Source organism: Sinocyclocheilus grahami, unplaced genomic scaffold, assembly GCF_001515645.1.
Source record: "Sinocyclocheilus grahami isolate Dianchi unplaced genomic scaffold, SAMN03320097.WGS_v1.1 scaffold628.1, whole genome shotgun sequence".
NCBI classification, from domain to species: Eukaryota; Metazoa; Chordata; class Actinopteri; order Cypriniformes; family Cyprinidae; genus Sinocyclocheilus; species Sinocyclocheilus grahami.
The window spans coordinates 421,192-448,882 of NW_015505807.1; the positions used below are offsets into that span (position 1 = coordinate 421,192).

General features: G+C 38.9%; 1 protein-coding gene across 1 annotated transcript in view; it reads right to left on the reverse strand.

The window, feature by feature from the left end:
- LOC107558004 (probable G-protein coupled receptor 158) overlaps nucleotides 1-27,691 on the reverse strand; it is a 47,184-nt gene that overhangs the window by 7,701 nt on the left and 11,792 nt on the right. Inside the window, exons 3-11 of the mRNA XM_016241605.1 lie at nucleotides 20,762-20,864; nucleotides 18,822-19,033; nucleotides 18,556-18,624; nucleotides 7,682-7,791; nucleotides 7,316-7,554; nucleotides 5,488-5,516; nucleotides 5,258-5,367; nucleotides 4,892-5,130; nucleotides 2,370-2,481 (exon numbers count right to left, since the gene is read on the reverse strand). Coding sequence (XP_016097091.1) covers nucleotides 2,370-2,481; nucleotides 4,892-5,130; nucleotides 5,258-5,367; nucleotides 5,488-5,516; nucleotides 7,316-7,554; nucleotides 7,682-7,791; nucleotides 18,556-18,624; nucleotides 18,822-19,033; nucleotides 20,762-20,864 — 1,223 coding nt within the window. The remainder of the gene's footprint in view (nucleotides 1-2,369; nucleotides 2,482-4,891; nucleotides 5,131-5,257; nucleotides 5,368-5,487; nucleotides 5,517-7,315; nucleotides 7,555-7,681; nucleotides 7,792-18,555; nucleotides 18,625-18,821; nucleotides 19,034-20,761; nucleotides 20,865-27,691) is intronic.

Here is a 27,691-nt window from a genome sequence, read left to right on the forward strand (position 1 = left end):
TGAAACGCGTCGATTTTTACAAAGCTCATCGGTCTGAAAATCGAGGTGTGCTCTGATTGGCCAGCTATCCAGTGCATTGTGATTGGCCGAATACCTCAAGCGTGTGACAAAAATGTTACGCCCCTTACCATACTGTGTTTCCATCATACAGTCTATGGTTTCCATGTGTCCGGCGCGACGAGACAAAACCAATAAAACCCATTACAAACGAGGCATTTGTTGCATCCAGTGGGGACATATTTACTGATTGTAATGACTTATACTTTGTTTTTTACGCTTTGCGTTGCGTAAACATAAAACCATGTCTGCATTTGTGATCGGAGAAATGACAAACAATAAGCACTACTCTACCCTGCTCAAACTCGCGTTTGAATTGTCTGTGGCAAATTCTTTAAATATAAAAAACGTACTTACAGGCTGCGAGTCCGAAGCGCTAGACTGTCCTTGCAAAGTAGGAACTGCCCCACTTTATAGAAACATTATGTCCTCTTTTGGAAGGCAAAACAAAGTAGTTTCGTTTTCACAACAAAACACACAGCGGCTTGAGTGAGCGGCGCCTGGCGGATTCGACAAAGGAGGCTTGCGGCAACTACATGTGACGACCCCGGGCTGGACTCTGCTTCATCCACAGTGAAAGCCGATCCAGCGATTGACAGCGCGAAGTTGATGTTTTTCCTCAGTGACCAGCACGGATCAGCTCTAGGCATGACGAAGCGGATATCGTCCTCTTTTGGAAGGCCAAACAAAGTAGTTTCACTTTCACAATGAAGCACAGCGCCTTCACGACATGGCGGCGGCGGCGGCAACAATACTACAGCGAGAATAAAAGTTATGCCTTCTTTCTATGCAAATCTTCCCACACAGTGACGTAGATATGTGGGGGCGTGTTTAAACGAGGCGTTTTAGGAGGGCATGGACAAGTCTTAAATTTATAAAGAATATCTCTTTGGATTTGAGACTTTAGTCTTTGCAACTTTACAGAACTTCTTTATGCACAAAGAGCTTGTAACACTCCAAAGAGAAAGGAAAAATTTAAATCGAATCATATGACCTCTTTAAGTAAATATTTAAACAATGTCTTTTCAAGTGAGTTTTTAGGGCTTTAAATTACATTTACTTACTATTTTAATTGCAGATACCTTACAATACTGAGATGGTTATACAGATGAACAAGTTTGTGTCAATCATTCTTATAAAGTTAACGGTAGTTATCTAACAACAATGTAATAAAAATATAACGACAAGGTTACAGTTGTTACAGCATTTTGATCAAACATTTGTTTCCCTGATTTATTTAATGAATGCAATTTAAAATATATATATTTTTAACTAATTCTACCTCCGCTCACATACTCTGCCTTCAGGTGGCAAAGCTCATTTTTAGTGTTGTAGCTGCCACTCTGATCCACCTTTGTGGCTACGGCCCTGCTTTGATGTGGTGTGACAGGCGCCACAGCTCACTAGAGAAATGAACACTGAGTATTTATAGCTGTATAATATACCAATATAGCTGGAGTGCCCACAAGTTCCTGTGTTTTCTCGTTTTTGCCTTGCCTGTGTTTTAATCCCTGGACTGTGTATCTGGTTTTTGATTGTTTGCTGCCTGCCCTGACCCTTGCCTGTTTGTGGATTACTCTTTTGTCTCATCCGGGATTGTACCCGTTTGCTGGTTTTTGACCCTGCCTGTTTTGATCACTCTTTTGAATAAAGCTCGCATTTGTATCCTCAACTCCGTTGTCACGCTTCCCACGTTACAGAATACTCTGCCACACCCGGATCCAGCAAGCTTTATTTAACGACCAGCAAAAATATGAATTCAGCAGCACAAATTATATGCCTTCGTCAGGGAGATCGGCCCATCGAAGACTACGTGAGGGAATTTGTTGAGCTGGTACACCTGACTAGTATAGACAAGGAATGCCTGATGATATTTTTTTGTGGGGGGCTATCTGAACCGCTCAGCTCACTTATGCCTTTGCATGATCCTCACTGGACACTGGAGTTTTCCATAGATCTGGCACTGCAACTGAGTGGCTCTGCATTTACTGTGGGTGTTGTGGAGGAACAACACAGAACTCCTGCAGTATCTCCCACTCCAGAGTCTCTTCCCAAGATGGCTATCAGCCCAGAGTCTCTGCTCAAGATGGCCGCCGTTCCAGAGTCTCTTCACGTCATGTCGACCATGCCCAGTGTCTTAAGGTCAGTCCCAAGGCGTCCGAGACTTGCATCCAGTGTGGAGGATCCACCGCTGATGTCAGTGCGAGCAGCAGACATCCCAAGGGCCTCAGAACGAGTCATCACAGACTGTTGCCCTAGGCTCAGTGCTCTCTGTAATGGCGGTCGCCATCCTGTGTGTTTGGGCTACTCACTGCTCTGTTACTCCTCCTGAGTCAGCTCCAGTCCTTGAGTCTGCTCCAGCTCTTTCGGAGTTGGCAGCTTCTGCTGCGTGGCCTCCTGAGGGGGCGGTGACCACTTCAGCTCCTCTCAAGGCAGGGATGCCCACTTATGAACTCCCTGTCTACCCTGCCACATTCAAGGAAGCCCACTTATGAACTCTCTGCCTGTCCAGACATGGCCAAGGAGGCCGTTTATGAACTCTCTGCCTGTCCAGCCATGGCCAAGGAGACCGTTTATGAACTCTCTGCCAGTCTTGTTATGGCCAAGGAGGCCATTTATGAACTCTCTGCCTGTCCAGCCATGGCCAATGAGGCCATTTATGAACATTCTGCCTGTCTTGTTATGGCCAAGGAGGCCGTTTATGAACTCTCTGCCTGTCCAGCCATGACAAAGGAGGCCGTTTATGGACTCTCTGCCTGTCCCGAATTCCTGCCCAGTCTCCCTCTCCAGCGGCCTCTCCTCAGCTACCTCTCTTCCTCGGCACCGCTTCCGCTGGTTCCTGTCTGTCCCTCAGCTCATCCTCTGTGTGCGGTAAGCTGCGTGGATTCGCTGCAGGACTTCCAGTCTCCAGCTAAATCATGGTTGGAGGATCCCCGTCTCTGCCTCCAGCCTCCGAGACCCGGACTCCACATCGGCCCTTCGGCCCATCGGCTCCACCTTGGCTCCCTCATCTCCACCGTGGCCCGTCAGCCCACCAGTTCCGCTGGGCTCCTTCGTCCCTCTGGCTCCGCCTTGGTCGGTCATCCACCTGCCTAAGCTTCGGGACTACACTACTCCGGCTTCGCTTCGTCCCTTCATCCCTCTGGCTCCGTTGGACTCCTCCCTCCCCTTGGCTCCACTTTGGTTCTCTGTCGCTCTGGCTCCACCGCGGTCTTCCAGATCCTCGCCTGTGCCTCAGTCTCCTGAGCCATCAGCTCCACCATGGCCCTCCAGATCCTCAGTGTCACCTTGGCTCTGCGGCACTCTGTCTCTGCCCTGGGCTCCTCTTCTACCGGCTCGTCTCCGTCAGTCTGGCCCCTCTATTTCTGGTTGTTCTTGCTTCTCAGTAAATTTTCACCTTTTGATTATTACTGTTGTCTGTGTTGTTCTGTGTGTGATGTTAGTTTCCAACCCAGAGACGGTCTGTAAATTTTCAGCAGCTGACAGATTTCACAGAAAATTGTGTAGTGCATGTATGATGGGTGCAGACTCTGATTTTTTTATCTTCAGGCTATGATTCCATCCAGCCTGAGGATTTCAAACATGTTTTTTGTATGTTTTGTCATGTGTATTTTAAGCCGATTTTAGAACATATTGTTTCCATTTTTCATGAGGCTCCTAGTAATAAGGTTCATGATTCTATAGAGTTTTGTCCTTCTGCCACTGAAATAATGCAAGCGTCTTTGTTTGTGTGCATGAATAGATGTCATGAGATTTCAGGCTGTCTCCATGCAGTTCCCCCTGTGCTTCATGCTATAAGCAGAAGGTACTGGAGCTGTCAGAGAGAACCGTCTCTGCATCAATGGCCACGTCTCACACCCTCATGCCTTAAAGGCTGTCTGGCCACACTCAGATGATCCGATTATACATCCCACATCTCTTCTGTCAAAGTTGCATCCATAACCCTGAGAGTTTGGCATTCTTGCCTAATTTTCCTTTTGTTTGAGGCTGCTGGTAGCACAAATAAAAGAGGAAGTTGTGTGAGATCTTGACCTCTGCGATCTACGTCTTCATGTTTTACTTGTTTATAATATTATTATTTAAAAAATGCGAATTTCGAATATTCGTCAAATTTAAATTATTTTTTTTATATCCACATTCGAATGCAAAAACGTTGCATTCGAATTTTAGATCTGCGTCAGCCGTCAGGCAGCCTTATCAGTGGCGCACGAAATGCGACGACAATGTAAGTGCCATTGCATTTTAATGCTTTTGTTAGCCTATCCAATTGAACCCACTAGATGCAGCGCTGCTACGTTGTTCATTCAATATATAGCGTAAAACGAGAGCATCAGTGTGGCGAATATGTTGTTTACGGCGAAACTGAAACCAAGCCGTTCACACAGAATGCATATTTATCACATTTTCTAGCGGGGCATCTATCAGCGTTGCACTCGCGTCTCGCACAAGAGAGTGGCATGTTTTTTTCCCCTAATTGTTTAAGCATCTTTATTAATTATATATGGTTTATAAACATTATTTTAAACATTATGCACTTTTTTTCAAAGATAGTCGTGTTATTTTATTACGCTTTGAAGAAACGTGCATAATATTTTGCTCGATGCGCCCTCTTGTGGCCTCGGGAGAGAAGCTAAAAGCTTTTTTCCCCCCTAACTGAAATTATGCCTTTTAATAATATAATTCGAATTTTGATAATATTTAAGTGGAAAATTCGAATTTAGTTTTTCAGTCATTTTGACAGCCCTAGTCTAATGACATTTTTAATTGGCCCGCTGTCTGTATTTTGCTCTCCAATGCTGGTTATTGTAGAATAACTATTAGCATATGAACTGACCAGCAGCCATCATGTAGTCCCAGCTGTCCATCAGGCACATGCTGAACTGCAGGCCCTCTGGGGTGAAAGCGATGTCAATGAGGGCGTGATGGGTGTCGTGGCTCTGGCATGCAGCTGAGGTCCAGGCCACTAGGAACCACACAACCACCAGCAAAATCACAGCAAGCAGACGCAGAACCCTCCAGCTGGTCATGTACGGGATCTGCTGGGCGGTGCGGGACAGGAACACCTTCAAAACCCTTGGTATGAGAAACAAGGACAGGACACAAATATGAAAAAGTGGTAAACTAAAGCAACACGTTTTTCTTATGCAGACTTCAGCAGAAACATGATTGTTTACTGTGAAGCTGGCAGCATTATTTGTACCTGTACAGTTTGAGAATCACTGTTCCGTAGACGATGGCAAATCCGAGCAAACGGACCCATCTCAGGAGAATACACCGGAAAACACTTGGATTAAAATACTGTATCATAACCTGGTGATGCAAAGATAAAAATGAAAAGTTAGTAAATTGACTAATCACTGAATTTCTTTTGCATTCATTTCTTTATATACTAAGGCTGTAATTGTGATATGAAAAACACATCAGTTTCACAGTTCCACTGATGCTAAGTCTCTTGAAACCTGTCAAGAATATGTCATATTTTACATTAAAAATCAAAAGAAAGTAGTATGGAATTATATTTTGCTAAAAGAAAATGATTTCCTTTTCAAATTCTCATTGCTATAATGTGAATTTTTTTTTGTGGATTTTGATTTGAGAGGACAACAGGGGATGGACCTTTTCACTGGCGGAAGTGTTTTTATGGATTATGGACACGTATTTTTGCAACAGTTTTTTTCTTACAAACACAGCTTTTTACTTCACAAGATGTTAACTGATGGACTGGAGTGGTGTGGATTACTTTACTTTTTAATAATAAGCAAAGCAGTGGCACTGCTTTGCGGAAGCAATACTGAACCAGTCTTATTTAAGTATCACTGAGATACTATTACATATTTATCTATTTGTTTTCATTTTAGTTTTAGTACATTTGTGTTTTGTCATTTTATTTGTTTAAATATATCTATATAGTTTTAGTTTGACTTATTTTAGTGCAATCGGTTAAACTTGACTTGGCAACTAGTTAAATTACAATTAAAGTTTTTTATTATTTTATTTCAAGTAAAAAGTTATTTTATTGTTTTAAAAAGGAAAATGGGATAAATAAGAAATGAGACAACGAAGACTGTTTTGTGTCTTCAAAAAGGACCAAAAAGTACAATAAGTATAGCTTATATCTTTGTCCTTCCAGCATTGAAATATTACAGGTGAAAATGCCTTTGTTTGTGTGCATGAATGGATATCATGAGTTTCCGGGCTATCTCCATGCAGTTCACGCTGTAAGCAGAAGGTTCTGGAGCTGTCAGAGTGAGCCGTCTCTGCATCACTGGCCACGTCTCACACCCTCATGCCTTAAAGGCTGTCTGGCCACACTCAGATGATCCGATTATACATCCCACATCTCTTCTGTCAAAGTTGCATCCATAACCCTGAGAGTTTGGCATTCTTGCCTAATTTTCCTTTTGTTTGAGGCTGCTGGTAGCACAAATAAAAGAGGAAGTTGTGTGAGATCTTGACCTCTGCGATCTACGTCTTCATGTTTTACTTGTTTATAATATTATTATTTAAAAAATGCGAATTTCGAATATTCGTCAAATTTAAATTATTTTTTTTATATCCACATTCGAATGCAAAAACGTTGCATTCGAATTTTAGATCTGCGTCAGCCGTCAGGCAGCCTTATCAGTGGCGCACGAAATGCGACGACAATGTAAGTGCCATTGCATTTTAATGCTTTTGTTAGCCTATCCAATTGAACCCACTAGATGCAGCGCTGCTACGTTGTTCATTCAATATATAGCGTAAAACGAGAGCATCAGTGTGGCGAATATGTTGTTTACGGCGAAACTGAAACCAAGCCGTTCACACAGAATGCATATTTATCACATTTTCTAGCGGGGCATCTATCAGCGTTGCACTCGCGTCTCGCACAAGAGAGTGGCATGTTTTTTTCCCCTAATTGTTTAAGCATCTTTATTAATTATATATGGTTTATAAACATTATTTTAAACATTATGCACTTTTTTTCAAAGATAGTCGTGTTATTTTATTACGCTTTGAAGAAACGTGCATAATATTTTGCTCGATGCGCCCTCTTGTGGCCTCGGGAGAGAAGCTAAAAGCTTTTTTCCCCCCTAACTGAAATTATGCCTTTTAATAATATAATTCGAATTTTGATAATATTTAAGTGGAAAATTCGAATTTAGTTTTTCAGTCATTTTGACAGCCCTAGTCTAATGACATTTTTAATTGGCCCGCTGTCTGTATTTTGCTCTCCAATGCTGGTTATTGTAGAATAACTATTAGCATATGAACTGACCAGCAGCCATCATGTAGTCCCAGCTGTCCATCAGGCACATGCTGAACTGCAGGCCCTCTGGGGTGAAAGCGATGTCAATGAGGGCGTGATGGGTGTCGTGGCTCTGGCATGCGGCTGAGGTCCAGGCCACTAGGAACCACACAACCACCAGCAAAATCACAGCAAGCAGACGCAGAACCCTCCAGCTGGTCATGTACGGGATCTGCTGGGCGGTGCGGGACAGGAACACCTTCAAAACCCTTGGTATGAGAAACAAGGACAGGACACAAATATGAAAAAGTGGTAAACTAAAGCAACACGTTTTTCTTATGCAGACTTCAGCAGAAACATGATTGTTTACTGTGAAGCTGGCAGCATTATTTGTACCTGTACAGTTTGAGAATCACTGTTCCGTAGACGATGGCAAATCCGAGCAAACGGACCCATCTCAGGAGAATACACCGGAAAACACTTGGATTAAAATACTGTATCATAACCTGGTGATGCAAAGATAAAAATGAAAAGTTAGTAAATTGACTAATCACTGAATTTCTTTTGCATTCATTTCTTTATATACTAAGGCTGTAATTGTGATATGAAAAACACATCAGTTTCACAGTTCCACTGATGCTAAGTCTCTTGAAACCTGTCAAGAATATGTCATATTTTACATTAAAAATCAAAAGAAAGTAGTATGGAATTATATTTTGCTAAAAGAAAATGATTTCCTTTTCAAATTCTCATTGCTATAATGTGAAAAAAAAAATTGTGGATTTTGATTTGAGAGGACAACAGGGGATGGACCTTTTCACTGGCGGAAGCGTTTTTATGGATTATGGACACGTATTTTTGCAACAGTTTTTTTCTTACAAACACAGCTTTTTACTTCACAAGATGTTAACTGATGGACTGGAGTGGTGTGGATTACTTGTGGATTATTGTGATGTTTTTATCAGCTGTTTAGACTCTCATTCTGACGGCGTAGTATGGAATTATATTTTGCTAAAAAAAAAATGATTTCCACTTCAAATTCTCATTGCTATAATGTGAATTTTTTTTTGTGGATTTTGATTTGAGAGGACAACAGGGGATGGACCTTTTCACTGGCGGAAGTGTTTTTATGGATTATGGACACGTATTTTTGCAACAGTTTTTTTCTTACAAACACAGCTTTTTACTTCACAAGATGTTAACTGATGGACTGGAGTGGTGTGGATTACTTGTGGATTATTGTGATGTTTTTATCAGCTGTTTAGACTCTCATTCTGACGGCACCCATTCACTGCAGAGGATTCATTGGCGAGCAAGTGATGCAATGCTACATTTCTCCAAACCTGATGAAGAAACAAACTCACATACATCTTGGATGGCCTGAAGATGAGTACATTTTTAGCAATTTTTTATTTTTTGGGTGAACTGTTCCTATAATTGTTACAATAATTTCACAATCCAACAGTGTTAATGACATTTAAAATAGGCTAAATTTTCTTGACGCAAATGATTGCTTTTTTATTAAACTGAAATATGAAATATTTCATGACATTTGTCCAGATATAATTGTAAATTATACCATCTTTGTATGCATTTTCCAAATCAAAGGCTGTGCATGAAAATCAGTTCATTACACGGAAACATATATCTTTCAAAACTACACAAATATGCACAAATATACTCATATTATTATGTGTATGAATGAAGTATAAGTACAAGCGTTCTAGATTGTCTTAGTTTAATCCTTGTTCTTTATCCTCCCGAGCCTGTGAAGTGCTCCCTGAATTCCTCATTATCTGTCAAGCCTGGTGTCCCTTTTGCTCTGGGCCTGTCTTATTTAAAGCAGCAGAATTCAATAAATAAATATTGGCGCGGACTGATGGAAAGATGCATCTGTTCTTGTGTCTTCTAGGAGAATCACCAGTACAGCTTTCCAATCCACAGTCATCCTCTTAAATGTGCAAACAGCAAAACGGTCCCTCCAGTATAATCAAAGAATTCGCCATGTGCAGCTTCTAACCATAAGCAAGACTCAATTAGCAGCACTTCTCCTCTCTGATAAATAAATGAGCACATGCCTTTTTCACTCATTAGGGAAGTGAAAAGCTTGATGTACAGTAAGTCAGCCAGTTCATATTTTGATTAAATATACTGAACTGTCCACACAAGAAACTACTCCATCACTACAACCAAATTGGGAAAAATGCCTTTGTTATTTTCTTGTCTTAGTTCTGATCGCTCTTCATCTTATAAACCTGCCTTATACTAGGCTCATTTGCAATGCACAGAAATGTTCACCAGCAATTCTGGTTAGAAACGCTGTCCAGCTTGATGAGGCATCATGCTGTTGCGTGGCAAAATACTCATGCAGCCATTTTTAGCACCAAATGCCATCATTGGTCTCTAGAAACTGACTTAGAACAACTGTTCTATGTTCATCAAGCTTATTCTAATGTAAAAGCAGCAATGTTTCAAATGCACCCAGTTTATTGGTATAAAAAAGAAGAAAAAAAGAAAACTAAACTTGGTGTACAACCCTGGTATAACATATGGTATTAATGATTTCTGAAATATATTTATTATTTGTTTTATTGGTCACACTTTATTTGAAGGTCCAGTTCTCACAATTACCTAACTATTAACTATTACTTTTGCCTCAATAAACTACCAATTTGCTGCTTATTATGGTGTGCGTAGCGATGATTTGTAGTTGAAGCGCATAGTGCTGAAACCTTATTGTAATTGTTAGAATGGCCAAGGATCAGCATTCTTCACCCATAAGTCGTAGATACTTGAAAGTTGGAGGGATGGTAGTGGCTGTGAATATCAATAATTATCAAAAAAAGGTGAACTTTCGAGTTCCTGTCGCGACGGGACACCAAAACGTCCGTAAGGGGCGGAACCACTTTTACTAAAACACCTATAACTCTTGAAAAGAAAGAGATATTTTTTCCAAACATGGAACTATGAGCTCAATCTCAGGTCAAAGTAAAAACAAATGTGGAATTTGCCCACTTGGTGGCGCTATGACAGGGGGAAAACATAAAAAAGGCTATAACTACGCACCCCTTAGTCTGATTGGCTTGAAAATTGGTATGTTGTGTCTTTGTCCAATGTGCCACAAGTGTCTATGAGGACATTTGCGAATCTCAAAAAACATGGCCGCCATTAGCCAATGAATTTTGAGCACCTATTAGACAAGGTTAACAGAGGCGATCGGAGCGAAGCTTGGTGGGCATGTTTGACTCATGGACCTAAAGGTCTGAAAGAATTTCGAAAGAAATCAGCCACTAGGTGGTGCTAACAAGTTTTATGCTTCTGTAATCACATGGTGTTTCACACATCGACACAATACTCATATCATTTGATAGATCTCCTCATACTGAACAACTTTTCCTCCAGTTCCACTGCTGTCAATCAAATCGTTCATTAAATATTCTCAATTATGTTAAAAACTTACTTTTGCGAACTAGTCCTAGGTTTTTCACGCAGCCTCAATAAAGCCACTGCAGTACAATTCACTGGACTCTCTAGATCAATAATTATCAAACAAACTTTAAACATCAGGTAGCTATAATGGGGTAATTTAGAAAAGGGGTGAAAGAGACTTCACGAAAACAGGTGAGCACATGCGACATAAGATTCTAAACAACCATGCAAAGTTTCAATGAGATCGGCCTAAAGCTGGTGCTATAACAATTAAAAAGGTGTCAAAAACATAATATTTATGTGGTAAATTAACTGAAATCACAGAAAATGTTCATATATTACGCATTGTTTCAGACATACACTTGATCTTCATATCATACAATAGATCTCCTCATTCTGAACAACTTTGCCTCTAGGATCACTGTTGTCAATCAAATTGTTCTTTAAATATTTTAGATCATTTAAAAAACTACTTTTGTGAACTAGTCCTAGGTTTTTAAAATGAATAAAATCAGTGCAGTACAATTCTCTGGAGTCTCTAGGTCAATACAGCTATAACAGTCATTTTAAAATATGGTCTTGATCTAGTGTACCCAAAAGCTTGCAAATCCTAAAATAAAACTCAAAACTAAGTCAACTCATGCATCATATGGTTCTAAACAATCATGCAAAAATGTTATGGACATTGGACAAAAATTATCGCTATAATCGTAATAAAGGTTAAAAACACTATTTCTATGGTAAATTCCCTGAAAGTGCAATTATAACCACTAGATGGCAGCAGAGAACCTCATTGGTTCATTCTACTCACTACTATACTTCTTTTCTCAGGTTTTACTTTTGTATTTACATTTAGACATTATGAAATCATTGTTATTACATTTAAAAATCACATTTAGTCAAAGTTTACCACTTAATTTATACAGATATATAGTTTTTACAATTATGCCACATGATTACAGTTAAACCTGAAAAAATTTGAATTATGAACAGGAGACTTGCAGTAAGCATTTTGTTACCTATCAATTATTTCAAATATCTATATCTACAACAAAATGTGTGTGTGTGTGTGTGTGAGCATGCTTAGTGCTTAGTGTATTAAGTAATACAGTGTGTATTAAGTAATATCGATAAAGATATAGTTCACGTGTGATCGTATTCTCCATTGTGGATGTGTTCTGGTGTCAGCCATACATTTCACGTTGGCCTACACCCTAACAGCATATAAGCCATAAAGGCCTTGAAGTGCTTGAACCCCGGTAATTGCTGCTTGCAGCTATATTTAATATAATATAATTAATATAACAACAATTATTAATATAATGCTCCTTATAAATCTAAAATATGGTCATGCAGAAGAAGGCATTAAAATGTGCTTTATAAGTACTAATAAACAGCGAATATGCTAGTAATATGCATGCTAGTTAATTGTGAGAATTGTTTAGTGTATTAAGTAATACAGTGTGTATTAAGTAATATAATTTAACCCTTTCATTACGTGTGATCGTATTCTCCATTGTGGATGTGTTCTGGTGTCAGCCATACATTTCACGTTGGCCTACACCCTAACAGCATATAAGCCATAAAGGCCTTGAAGTGCTTGAACCCCGGTAATTGCTGCTTGCAGCTATATTTAATATAATATAATTAATATAACAACAATTATTAATATAATGCTCCTTATAAATCTAAAATATGGTCATGCAGAAGAAGGCATTAAAATGTGCTTTATAAGTACTAATAAACAGCGAATATGCTAGTAATATGCATGCTAGTTAATTGTGAGAATTGTTAACGTTTAATTTTTTGAAGCAGGGATGCATGATATCTTGTGATTGGTTAAATATTGTTATATTTGCTCTGTGGCTTGTTTGGAGTGAATGTAATTGAAGTCCTGCTGTTTGTACATCAAGATGGACATTATGAAGTTTTTTTATTTTTATTTTTAGTATTCATTCGAATTCACATAACAGATATTTGTCAAAAATACAGAAAATACTAATTGCAAGCATTTAAGCATATGCCTTTACATCAAAACATTTTTAATTTTCCACAAAATGTGTCATTTTTAAAAACAAAAACTTTAGCTCAATATAGGTGATAAATTAGGTTCTTTGACGTTCCCATTGTGTCTCCTGTCAGTACTTTAAGGCAGGGAGTCAAGGACAGTAACAGAAATGAAGCGACATGTTTGTATCATCAGACCGGAGACAAATAGGTGGCCCCTTTTTCCCTCAACACTCTGCCATTAATTAATCAGTGGATTTATTTTTAACAAGTTGCGCTAGAACTTGATGGACTTGTAAATAATGCATAGCGCTGCAAAGCAGAACAGCAGCATGTGGCAGAGCACGTCACCATAGAAAACACATGCAGCCATAGAGCATCTGAGTGCATGCACATATTTGATCACTGACAACTGTCGTCTGTTCTATGCAGAGCTCAAAATCAATCTGCTGTGCCATGAAAACTGAGTTTGTTAGAAATAGGGAACATGAAACACCTTTTGCAACCCTGACTTAAGTGGCATGAAAAAATATATTTAACTTGAAACACTTTATATTAACTTTAATTGTGATCATATTTTAAAGTTTTATACACTACACCTGCGTTTTGCTCCTCTCATAGTCACTCCAAATTCAACTTCATGCTACATCTTCATTTCTGTTTCTTCTTTGCTCTTCCGCTCTATCCTTTCTTCCTAACTTGAATCCTGACTGCACACTCATTTCCGCTTTCTAAAAAGTCAATTATAAAATAATCAGTGAATGTCATTTTATTTAGTGAATGTGAATAGAATCAGTGAAGGTTCAAGGCCCACTTTACCTGAAGCAGACCTCTGTCAGATTCAGCTAAAGTGGGCCAGCAATATGTACTTTTTTGCATTTTAATACGTTAACTGCAATAACAAATAATACAAAGACTGTCAAAATAATAGAGCCAGGTGGTTGGATGAGAAAAAATGAAAAAATAAAATGTCACTCAAAAAGGAAAATTGTTTTAGGGGCCTTACAAGCACTAATGACCAAAAATGTGAATTAAGAAAATAAATAGGGTCAATTTTAATTTCATGTTAACGTCAATGATCAGATCGATGACAGATGATATTAATTAGGGTGTTTTTTTATCATAAAACTATAATATTTTATTACTATACTATAAAGGTTCATAACTATAATTCATGAACCTTTATGCCTTTATGATGCTGTGAATGCTTTTTATTGAAGCATGACATCAATTTACAACAAAGAAAAGTTCCCTGCTTTATTTTTTAGATATTGCTAATACCATTTTTTTAGGGATAAACATCACTAAACCAGTGTTCTTTCATCTTTTTAAGGACAAGGAGCTTTATTTTTTAGATATTGCTAATACCATTTTTACATTTAGGGATAAACATCACTAAACCAGTGTTCTTTCATCTTTTTAAGGACAAGGATGTCTTGATGGAAAGTGAAGTGCAACTCTTGATATTGTATAAAATTGAGTGCTACATTTAAATCCTTGCCTATGATTACATGTATAATACCATATTTATGTATTAACTTACATTTCGAGGCTAATAAAATAATCACTTTTGATGTAAAAATCACATACCTGTTCATGACATCTTAAGTTTACTTTTTATTGTTAATTGTGCATTTTTTTCGACAAAAAATGGCATCTCAGAACGCTGACTGTTTCTATAGCAACCAGAGCTTCTAACGGCAGTTGCATTGCCGCGATGACTTTACAGATTAGCGATTGGTTCTTTTATTCAGAAGGTGGGATTATTCCACCATATTGTGTATTGCACTTTCTTCCATTCATAAGTAATAGGAGTGCACCGTCTTTGTATATCTAAAGTCTTTGACTTGACTAAACAAACTAAGGCTAAAGGCCCGTTCACACCAAGCACGATAACTATAAAGATAACGATAAAGATATAGTTCTAAAAATCTTTCTCAATATACAATAATAGCATCACACCACAACTATAATGATAACGATACAGAGGAACAATATCGTTGTGATCACTTTCAAAACTATTTTTTTTCCAGCTGATAAAACACTGACATCCAATCAGAATCCATCCTGCTGTAACGAGCTCAAGAATTTAAAGCGGCAGACGCAGAATCACTGCTGCTGAGGAAATCAGCTTTGACAGATTCAATTTTGAATTTACACAAGAGGGAAAAGGTATTCACAAATGAGATTCCCATTGTGTCAAAGTTTCATTTACACAAGTAATCTACAAACCAAATTCCAAAAAAGTTGGGACACTGTACAAATTGTGAGTAAAAAAGGAATGGAATAATTTACAAATCTCATACACTTATATTTTATTCACATTAGAATATAGATAACATATCAAATGTTGAAAGTGAGACATTTTGAAATGTCATGCCAAATGTTGGCTCATTTTGGATTTCATGAGAGCTACACATTCCAAAAAAGTTGGGACAGGTAGCAATAAGAGGCCGGAAAAGTTAAATGTACATATAAGGAACAGCTGGAGGACCAATTTGCAACTTATTAGGTCAATTGGCAACATGATTGGGTATAAAAAGAGCCTCTCAGAGTAGCAGTGTCTCTCAGAAGTCAAGATGGGCAGAGGATCACCGTTATTACAGTGTGAGGACGCTCTGATGGGGTTTCACTTGGCCCTTAAGATACAACAGAACATGGAAATGTGACAAAAATTAGACATTTGAAATGGTTAATCTGTGTGAAAGCTGGTCAACGAATTCAAGCTGATATAAAAATAATGTCAGTTGAACAGGCTTATGTAATGCACTGCCAGCCGTGGCACAGGACCGAATGAAAAGCAGACCATTGCATTTCAAAGTGCCCTCAGGAGCAGAATGTAGCCTACAAATCAGTCAACTGAGGATAAAACCAAGAAATCATAATGGATTTTTACAGCTGCATCCTGGCTGCCTGGTCCTTCAAAGTTAACATGAAATTCAAACTGCCCCTGGTCTTATTGGCCGTGTTTCCATCTAGTATTATGGTGCTTTTCCACTGCATGGTACTGCACGGTACGGCTCAGTACGGTTCACTTTTGGGGGGTTTTCCACTGGGTACAGTACCTGGTACCTGGTACTTTTTTTAGTACCACCTCGGTTGGGTTTCCAAATGAACCATACCGTTACCAAAACGTGACGTGTAAACTCTGCTGATCACGGATTGGCCGGAGAGAATCGTCACTACCTGCATCACTGAACTTGCGACACAAACACAACAGAACCGCGATTTAAATCAGCACAGCCAGCGAAGGATCGAACGCAACTGTTTTGAACGAGCACACCTTTTTTTTTAACAACCAAAAAGTTTTGTTGTCTATTGAGGAAGAACAGACGTTCCTCTCGTTGATAGCAGAGGAGCGGATTCAGCGAGAGCTTGATGGGGCGACGCGGAATGAAAACGTTTTTTTTTAGGAGTCGTGGTAGTAGAGGTGGCGCAACTATAACGACATGTGAATAATCCCGCCCACTCTAAAGCGGTACTGAACTGCTGTGGAAACGCAAACCGTGCCGAGCCGAACCGTGCCGTGCCGTACTGATCCATACCGAGCCGAGTCGTACCACGCAGTGGAAAAGCGTCATTAGATGCTTTGTGTGATCCGATCAAAAATGGTCAGCCAGGATGCATTGCTGTTTCTATCTGGAAATCACATGAATTCAAATTTCGCTGAGACCCTACCCTCCTATTGTGTCACCCAACATCGCTTTTGCAGGAACCCATAATGCTTGGTTTACAAGCTAATTAGAAAATAGGTGAATGAAAAGGTAAAGGAGCGCAATTGCAATTTTTATCATAACCCATGTCTTTTGGTTCAACACAACAAAGTTTAAAGAGATACTCCACCCAAAAAAATGAAAATTCTCTCATTATTAACAAATCTTCATGCTGTACCAGATATACATGACTTTCTTTCTTAAGCACAAGTAAGGACCATTTTGATGAATAATACAACATAGGTATCCTCATTGTTGTAAACAAAGAAAGCATCAGCTCCAGACTCGTGAACATGATCAGGACCAAGACCGTTTGCCTGAGGCTCTGGATTACAGGTAATAATGTGGTAAATAATGTTCAGTTTCTTGCACAGACAGATCATTTCGCTTCATCAGACCTCAATATATCGTCAAGAGCCACAACTAATAATTTTGTGTTTCCTGACATGCTTTTCTGACTCTCAAAGTTCCGGTAGACATTGACTTGCTTTTTATGAATCACCAAAGACCATAGTTTCAGCTGAAAATGTTCTTTACTGTTCTACTAAAAAAAGAAGAAAAAAAATCACATCTTGGATGGCCTGAGGGTTAGTAAAGTTTTTGGGTGAACTACCCCTTTAAAACCAGGTGGAAACATTTTTGTGTTGCTCTTAAATAGTGACAGATGCAGGATAAAAGGGAGGAAAACAGATCTTCCTCTTTCATTTTGATAAGGGAGTAAAAAAAGGCAGCGGCTATTTGCACTAAGTGTAAATAGAGGCTAGTTATTGCAAATAGTGGCAATTATCCACACCTCAGTATTATAGTTCATTATAAAACAGTATGCAGTAATAATGTATTGAGTGTAAATTATCATTTTAATTAAAAAATTATTAAAGAAGACATATTATGCCCCTTTTTACAATATGTAATATAAGTCTCTGGTGTCCCCAGAATGTGTCTGTGAAATTTCAGCTCAAAATACTCCACAGATCATTTATTATATCATTTTGAAAATGCCTATTTTGAGTGGAAGCAGAAACACGCTGTTTTTCGGGGGTGTTTCTTTAAATGCAAATGAGCTGCTGCTCCCCGCCCCCTTTTCCAGAATAGAGCTGCACCATTACAGCTCGGACCAGCTAAAAACATCTGTTTTGGTTCTGATTATCATGTTTATCATGCTGAAAATCATGCATTTTAAACCATATGAGTTTAAACTTCTGATATACGGTTTTCTGAGCGCACACAACCGAAGCACACGCACAGAAAGCGGCTGTCTCAGCATGTGAGTACTAAACTGAGTTCTCATTCACACACAAGTTTACGTTAAAAACACACGAGTTACAAAAACAGTGGGTTATGTCTTTGAAGGTAAACAGCTGGGAAATAAATCGCATGTTTATTTTAGATCTGTGTGGCAGCAGCAATATACAGTAAATAAATCAATAAATGCACTGCTCTGTTGTCTCCTCTGAGGCTGGGACTAAGACAGAACAGTTAGCATGTTTTGCTCAAACTTTCGACATTGCATTAGAACTAGTACACCGTTGTCACTTGCAAAAACACAATAACGGCGCCGTGGGTGTAAACTTACAGATTAAGGGGAGGTAATATTATAATGAGATCCCTCTGCCACATCACCAAGGGAGCGAAATCAGACGCACTCGTTTTCTCAGACGCTTGCAGAAAAAGGCTTCCCAAAACAAAGTTACTGGGTTAATCTTTTTCACGTTTCCTTGGTTGGTACATGCACCGGAGACCTGGAAAAGTCAGATTTTCATGATATGTCACCTTTAAACGGATGCCACCTTATTGGGACAATAAAAGCCCTCCCTACACTTACCCTAACCCTACCTGATACTTTATTTTCAACTTTTTGATTATTTCCTTAATTTTTATTGAAAATAAATGCCTTTCCGATGTGATATGAGATTTGAAAAGGGAAGAAAAAAAGTTCGGTAAAAGGCAGATTCGAACCCGGGTCGATCGTGTCAAAAAGACTACGATACGCATTTTACCATCTACGCCACTGAAGCCGACGACTGTCTGCCGTCTTTTATAGTGTTGACCATCCTTATCACACGTTTGTGGGTGGAGCTAGTATAAATAGACACTGCGTAAAAAAAATGTGTTGGAACTTACAGGGAAGTAGAGAAGTACAGATCCTGAAAGAATCGCTTCAAGAAGTATAAGACTAGATGCTTTGATTCTCTGAAAAACACGAGAGAGAGAGAAGTAATAGGAGAGAATCCTGAACTATGACATTTTGAAAAGCAGTATTTGCCCTTCAGTTCAATAAACCTGCTCAAGCAGAATTCAAGCTCTAGTTTTTCTTTCAGGTAAGTCTAGCAGAATAAAAGCAGAATAGAGCCTTTCCAGGCAAGATAATCAACAGTAAATGTTCTTACCTTGTTGCGACGAAAGTGGTAGACGACAGCCATGCTGATGAGGTCCACGAGCATGCAGAAGCCCTGAAAGGAGACCATGGCGAGGCGGAGAGCCGTGTCCTCCTGAGCCAGACACGGGGTGTCGCCTGTGCAGAACGGACAGCCTTCTCGGCAGGGAAAACACCTCCCGGACAGTTCCCAGGATTCATCAGAGTACGTTCCCCTGTCTGATTCTAACAGGTGGATGACAAAGAACCATACTATGACATAATGTTTGCATTTTATACAGCGTTGTGACTGAAGGATTTATGCAAAACCATGTGGACTGAACTCAATTCTCATCAAACGTTACCACCATGAAACTGCTGAACTTGACCAATTGATAAGTGGTTAATGGGAATGTTATACCAATGTTATTCAGAACTCTGAAACCTTTTTGTAATTATAAATGATGTTTAAGCAGTGTTGGGGAAAGTTACTTTTAAAAGTAATGCATTACAATATTGCGTTACTCCATAAAAAAGTAACTAATTGCGTTACTTAGTTACTTCTTATGGAAAGTAATGAATTTCATTACTTTTGTGTTACTTTTTTCTCACCTGGACTGGGCTTGCTTATTTGTTTTTTAATAACAAACACCCAAAAGTTATATTTTGGGTGTTATATTTATAAATTATAAAGTTAAGTAGGAGCCTTCCTGCAAAACTGTTCATCTCATTGCTGTTTAGGAGAAAGAATGGAGATATTGAAAATCTTCTTTATGGATTTATTGGTCAATAAGGCATGAAACACATGGAAGTATATCTCTGCTGAAGTTAATGTGGAGTTCTTCTGAAGATCATTACGGTTGACCCACCCTAGCTTCTGCTAAGAACCTTGTTAATCTGGCTTTGTCCAAAGTGATTTCTCCTGAGGGAGTGAAGTCAAGAAATAGTAACCTAATAATGCAGAGCACACACAATGACAGAGAGCAGAGAACAGACTATAACCGCAGAGGCTCCTGCAACAATATTCACTAAACTTAGATTGGATGATTTTCAAAGAGTCCCAGTCCCTGTCTGCTTCTGAAATATTTACATGGAAGCCCTGGTTTATCAAATATGAAATAAGGTAAATGCGTGTATCTGCCACGTGTTTGGACAGAGCTGCAGCTTTTTGTAATTAGTCCACATTTGCCTCTATGTAAATTAGCCAATACTGTCTTCATGCTTATTTTACTTCATTACTTTATGAATCAGGCAAAACAAACAGATATCACCATACTTTCCCCAGTTGATTAATCACAGCACACTGTATTACAGTTTTTTTTTAAATGTTATGTTTAAACGTGTAAATGAGGTATTATCTAATTAAAGAGCCACTCATTTGCATAATTTTCAGAACATAAATCTGAACATTGGATCAAACCAGGTTCAAACCGAATTACCGAGTGAATTTTGCATCTCTTTTTTTATTACTCCATAAATCAGAAAATGCTGTCAACAGACAGAAAAGAATACATTTTCACTACATTTTTTAGGAATAAAATGTCATACAAATCAGGCGAACGTTATATGAACAAACTGCAAAAGGTTTTCTGCAAAAACCTTCAGAATTTATATAGGAATAAAACTGGAAAATTTGGAAGTGGAGATTTCTGACTCGATAGATAATGCAAACAGATAATGAACAATTAAATGTGTATTATGGATGTTTCCTTTCCACTTTCTGAAAGAAAATTTACCTCAGAACTGACCAGAGCCTGGAAAAACATGAGTTTTGCCTAAAGAATTTTGCCTTAAAAGTAGAGGAGACTCATTTCAATAGAGCTATTTTTACATCAGTTTACATGTGAGCGTGTGAGAGAGGAATATTGTTCTTAACAACTAGGACTCTCCATATTAAATAGAGATAAACTCTGTCACCCCAAAACCAATTCACATAATAAATCCAGTGTCCTGCCAGTTCAGATTTGTACTTACTTGAGATGCCATTGAGCGCCACTTGGCTTGGGTGGTAGAAACCACTCTTGCATTGGCACTTGTACTTGTCCAGCACAAATCCATGGCCCGCAATCGGTTTACACTAGCAAAAAAAAAAGGGTTTAGTTTTACAACTGGACTTCATTAGTAAAAGGACTAAATATTTTTATTATAGGACTATAAATAACTGTTCCACTACCTCCTTCTCCATTTTTAATCACTGAAACCTTAACTGATGCTAGAAATTATATAATTTTGTTCAACACAACTCAGTATGAGCAAGGAACTTCCTGAGGAAATCGGCTCTGCCAATAGACCATCTGTGACAGTGGTATCACAGTCATTTATCACATTTCCAGGTATGAAAATGTCAGTTTATGAGTTATTATGACAGTCAACAGATGTGCAGCAGTTTATTTTTCATACTCTGTCAACATCACGGTAAAGCTCACATGAGTGTGCAAACAGATGTGCTCACAGCAGCTTTCTCTTTAAAGACCCTTAGTAATGAGTAATGACTGCCAAGCTTGAAATCAAAACATTACATTTACAGGTTTTATGTTTTATGTGTTGCTCTTTAGATATTTTAATATCTATCTAGCTTATTTAAAGATACTAATATTATGTATTTATACATCATGGTAGTATTTGTTGTACTACTAATTTACACCAATTCAAATATGAAATGTTTTTAAAATTCATTGTACTATAGTACTATACTTTAACAAAGCAAAAATGTATAAAACTATAATACAATAAGTAAAGGGTAATGTACATCCAGCTAGTTGTTATTTCATGTGTAAATAATTACACATGAAATATTGATTTGAGTTGAAATATTTTATTAGCTCTTTAAATGCAAAGCTTCTGCAAAGAAAAACAGTTCCTAACAAACGGCTAGCTGTCGCCATCTTGGCACCGCGTCACTCCCGGATAATCGAAAATGGGCAAAGAGGCAGGAGCTGGTTGCTGAAACCACGCCCACCTAGTTTGACGGTGGTGACAGCAGCGGCAATCCACCTGCCACTCAAGTGGCCATGCCCTTAATTATGCAGAACTTTAAGGCTTAATATAATTTAAACAGATGAGTTATAAAAAAATTCACCCCCTCACAGTTGTCATGAAGGGCAAAATTAGCTATATAGACCAAAATCATTTTTTGAACCAGGCTGTAAACCAAGCGGCAACCTCCCGGTCTCTCGCTTGAAACCAACACGGAAGGGACTAAAACTGCAATTCATCGACTGACCGCTAGAGGCTGGCTCCAATGAGCTAACGTGTGCTTGCGGAGGAATGTAAATACTGACGAGAATGAACAAACAAAACTCCCGCGGCTAGTAGAACGGCTTACAGTTAATGAAGAGCACTTCTAGATCTGAACAGCACATCTTCTTTAACACAGTTACATCTGTACACCACCTCTCACTGATGTAAAAGCATGTCCTGCCGCCGTGTGATTTCCCCGTTGATTCTGCGTCGCGATCTGCTCTAAACAGTTGAAATCCTGGCAGACTCAACGCGCTGTCCGCAATAGCGTCTTTCAACCAGGTTTCCGTGAAACACAGAGCAGCAGAGTTTGAAAAATCCTTATTTGTTCGGGAGAGCAGAAGGAATTCATCCGTTTTGTTGGGTAGAGAGCGGCGGTTCGCCAGATGGATGCTAGGCAACGGGCGTTCTGAGTCTGCGCTGCCTGAGCTTCACGAGCGCGCCGGCTCTCTTCCCCCGTCTGCGCGTCCTGAAGCGTTTGATCAGCGCCACAGCTCCCCCGACTACAATGTCCAGTAAAACATCAGAATAGTCGAAAACCGGTGAAATATCGGGTGGTGTGTACTGCCGAATATCCAGCAATTCGTCTCTGGTGAAACTGATTGCAGGGATATAACTAAAAACAGGACAAACTAACAAAAACATAAAAACAACTGTGGAGCACGCCACGGAGGCAGCCATCAGCGTCGGTGCCATCTCCGATTTCCGAGTCAGCCACACCTACCTAAAATGGCTCGTTCTAACACGCCCCCACATATCTACATCACTATGTGGGAAGATTTGCATAACGCCGCCCAAATGTTCACGCAAAGAATGAAGGCGTAACTTTTATTCTCGCTGTAGTATTGTTGCCGCCGCCATGTCGTGAAGGCACTGTGTTTCATTGTGAAAGCGAAACTACTTTGTAAAATTTTTGTGGAAAATAATGTGTTTTTTTAACCTTAAACCGCATAAACACATTTCATTACACCAATTATTGTGACATTCTGAGGTGTGTGACCCTAGCGGCAACCTTCCGGTCTCTCTCGTAAAACCAACACGGAAGTGACTTAAACTGTAATTCGTCAACTGGCCACTAGAGGCTGGCTGCAAAAGGGAGTCAATCCCATAGACTCCCCATGTTAAATGCCATAATGCAAAAAATCCTAGAAAGTGATGGTTTTGTTCTTGTGAGATTCACCCGAACGTTAATGCTAATTAATTACTAGAGGGCAAAGCTTTGATGGGGGCTGAATGTTGATTTATACACCCCTGTGGTTCAAGAGTTCCCTCTATTATAGGCAACAGAACATGATTTTCAGTATATTAGCTGTTCCCCTCTGAATAAGATTTAATAATACAAGCCTCGCTGCTTTCTAGTGCAGAAAAATGTGGGCGACCCGAGACATTTGAAAACATGAATTCATGCTTGGAAATCTTCAGGATTGAGGAGTGTCAGCATCAGCAGAGTTAGAAGATCAATCTGTCACTGAAGACAGCAGCGCTCAACCTCCTGCTGTACATAACATGCCTGCAACAGGATATATTTGGATTTGCGTGTATATTTGTGTCAGCGCACCTTCAGTTCAGTTCATCCAGCACTGCTGTGATGAGCTTCAGTGTTTACCAGCTACCTATTAACTGCTTCTCACGGCTTTTTAGTACAAATTTTAAAGCATGGCATTGGCTTCAGAATAGACAGACAAACTCTGGTTGCACAACTTCAGTTTCTGCATAAATTAGTGATAAAATGTGATTTAACAGGACATTTTGCCTGAGAATATAAGGCCATCTGTAACCCAACAGAAGTCGAGGACAACGATCCAAAGCACAGGAGTGAATCAACAACACAATGGCCTTGGAAGAAAATATATGCCTTCTGGAGTAGTTTGACCTTAACCTGAGATGGTTTGGCATGAGAGATTCACAACAGACACCCCAGAATACTGCTGAACTGAAACAGTTTTCTAAAGATGAATTAAAAACTATCCATGGGTTCACATACTTCTTCCACCCTGCACTTGGAATCTTTACACAGTGTTCAAAGTCTGCTTTGTGTGTCAGTTGTTTTAATGGGCTATGTCTATACATTTTGTCTATTGACTTAAATTATAAGATCAAATTTGATGACAAATTTATGCAGCAATCATTTTGAGCCAATGTTAAGTATTTAACAACTTCTGCATTTTTTGTCGCCAGCCTGGTTTTCTATTGCTATAGTATTGACTTGATTACACAGTGCATCTGTGCAGAGATTCATGAATTATTCACGAATCAACTGGTCATCACAGTCTCCATTCTACACACCAAAATGGTGCACTTCTGTATTTTCTCATGTTTTGAGCTCATTGTTAATCATTTTCTACGTTTAGGCCTATATGATGTTAAAGTTACCAAAATGGATGTTATATCACTTTTAAAAAGTGTTAGTAATAGGTCCCCTTCAAATTGTAGTTGTAGTTTGTAGTTTCATGTTCATGTTCAAGTTCATGCTAAATTCATATTTGGTCACGCTATAATGCTACAGAAACGCCACTTTTATGTTGATGCATAGAAATGCCATAAGAAGCAGATAAACATTTCTACAAACGGAGAGAAATGGCAGCTTCTGCAACTTAAATATCGGGTTGTTTATTACCAAAACCAGAGTATCAGAGTACATGGAAAAATTATCCTTGTACTTTTTTGCTGATGCGCTTAAGTGTTGTATTATCCATTTAATTTAGTTACTACTGCCATTGTATTGAATTCACCCAACTGGTATATATTCATAAAACTATTTAGTTCACCCAAAAATGAAAACTCTGTCATCTCTTTTTTTTTTTTTTTACTTGTAAGCCTTGTGTTCTGCAGATAAAAGCAAGTACATGTTTTAAAAAATAATGACAGAATTTTCACTTTTGGTTGAATTATCCATTTGAAGTCTTAAATCTTCAGTTTTAGAGTCTGCTACTAATGATGCATGAGAGTGTATGTGACACGCTCACTGATTACACTCAGAAACAATAGCTTTCTGCTGACAGCCAATGAGATCCACAGTAGCACAACATTACCATTACAACTAATGGAGCGGAAGAAATGGCACAGCGGTAGAAAAGACTTATATAACCCTTGGGGAACCAGAAAGGGAAATGCTGCCTGCATGTGACAAAGCTCTGATTATATGGACATTTTCTGTTTCAAGTCTCCAGAGCTCTTTTCTCGAGCTATAACGGAGAGACTAACACAATCTAACATCCACTCAGGTTAATCCACCTCAGGAACAAAGTCATTTCAGGACATTTAGTGCATATGATTCGGGATGCACTCCTGTCAAGCCTCGAGCTGACGTTGCTCATCTTCAACGACAGAACAGACTTTAAGAGGCATAGTCCTGCTGTCTTAGGAAGAGATGAGGCTATAAATAGAATCACACTGGCACACATACACACACACACACACACACTGCTTTCTGCCTCTTTCTCAGACAGCACACAAGTATTTCTTCACAGGCAACCCTTCCAAATATCGTTTTGCTTCAGTTGCTGTGGTTGGGAGCAAGCGTTGTGCTTATGAAGGCTGCGGTGCTTTTCCTTTTCGCTGCTTTTTTGCCTCTAGTGTTCACGTGAGTGGGACCACACAGACACAGAGCAAGGTCAATAATTTAGTAAGCCCACCAAAGTCCATTATACTGCATTTATAATGGATCACAGCTTACTGGCAAATTCTCCTTAACAAAGGAAACAACTGGACTTTGCAAACCCAGTCCAGTCTATGCAATATTCCATCACATTGTATAAATGACCGACCAATATATCCTCAAGTTCGGTTACCCCTTACCTTTTTTTAAGCATTTAAGGCACAAATCCCATGCTTCTGTTGAGCAAAATGCAATGAACAGAATGCAGGGTTCTCAAAAACACTCTTTTAATGTGGCATAACATCTTTAAAACATGGCACTCATGGCATGAGATGCTGAAAAGACAGCGAGACGCATCACAGCTGTTAGGCCAGCGTGTTTACAAAGTACAATAATTACATTTTTTTATAAAATAAAACATCTTAGGTTGACAATCAAAGTAGGACGCATCCTAAATGAATGTGTGTTGTTCTGTACAAAGAAAAGAATTTACAAAGAGTTGCTAAGCAATAGTGTTGTCAAAAGTACTGGTACTTGAGCACTGTAGCCAATCACAGACATGTTTGCTGAGCTTGTGAACAAAAAGGCCAATCAGAGGATTTAAAGTTAGTCAGAATCTGCTCAAACTTGCTGGGTTTGTCCCTATTTTACCCAGCACTGGGTTGTATTTAACCCAGCATTTTTTAGAGTGTACCATGATATAATATTTTGGTCATATTGTCTACTCCTATCCAGCACACACAGAGATGGAGAACAAATCTCATTACACTCTAGACTGAGAAAGAGCACACAGTTTCTGAACACTAAGTGTTTCACGTATGTAAGGTTTAAATGGCACATGCTTCAAAGAAATACCATGTTACATATTATCAGCTGAACAAATGTTTGCACCATGCTTGCTTCCAGATTTGTTTGTGTGTTTTTCACACCACTTCATGTAGTTCAGCACTTGTGAATTGACATAATGCATAATCCCACGCAGTGATGTGATTTAGTGTAAGAGTGCGCCTTCCAGAAACATCCAAGCCGGCCCAAACTCTCACTCAACTTCCAGCACAGCTTACTACAGACTCCAGTCAAGGATGTGCTAAATCCCCCATTTAATTAATCTAAAATACAAACAAAGATAATTAACCAATCTGGAGGGAAAGTGAAACTCCACGGTGGGGAAAAAAATGAAGCATGAAGGCAATCCCACTTGAGCAAACAAAAATATCATTGTTCTCTGTCCAATTAATTGGAAAGGAGAATTGATGCTGATAAAATGAAAAGTTCTACATCAGGGACTTTATAAAGTTAGAAAGCTTTACACATGCAGGTGTGCTTTGATAAGGTCACAGACAGCTGGGAAATACATTGTTAAATGCAAATGCTGCACAGAACACAATGCTGTAATTTTTATAAGCTCACAATATACACAGGTCATTTCATATATGTGATTTAACCCTTGTGCATCAATTAAAAAAAGTTACATGTAGGTCCATAGTGGACAAAAATGTCCATGTCAAAAAACTGTCATAAAAAATTTGAAGCTTGGGAGCACAGAGTTAAGTTTGGTCTCATTTTAAAGAAGACCCATGGCAGATTAATGCTGACGTAAAAAAAGTTTAAAAAGTGAAACCAAAAAAAAAGTTCTAGATGTTTAGGTTTATGAAAATGATTTATGAACGATGTTTTATATAAAAATATATATTTTATGAAACATGTTGAACTCTATACCTGCTAGAAAATCAAAGCCATAAATCTAAACAAGTTGTATTCCAAATTTGAGGTTGATATCTCAAAAAATGAGCTTTCAGTAAGATTTTGTTTGGGCGCAGTACCAAATTTTCCCCATTAGATGCCAGCAAAACTCTGCTGGTGCACACAGTGGTTGGATTTGTGATTTGCAGTAGACTTTTTCTTTCTCAAATATTACAAGAACACACATTTATTTATGACACACATACAAACCACACTCTGACATCCATACCAACACACCCACACAATTATAGCTGCATTATTTATCCAATTGGCTCTATAATATGCAGAAGCAGAAAACAGAAATAAAGCAAGTATGCAAGTAT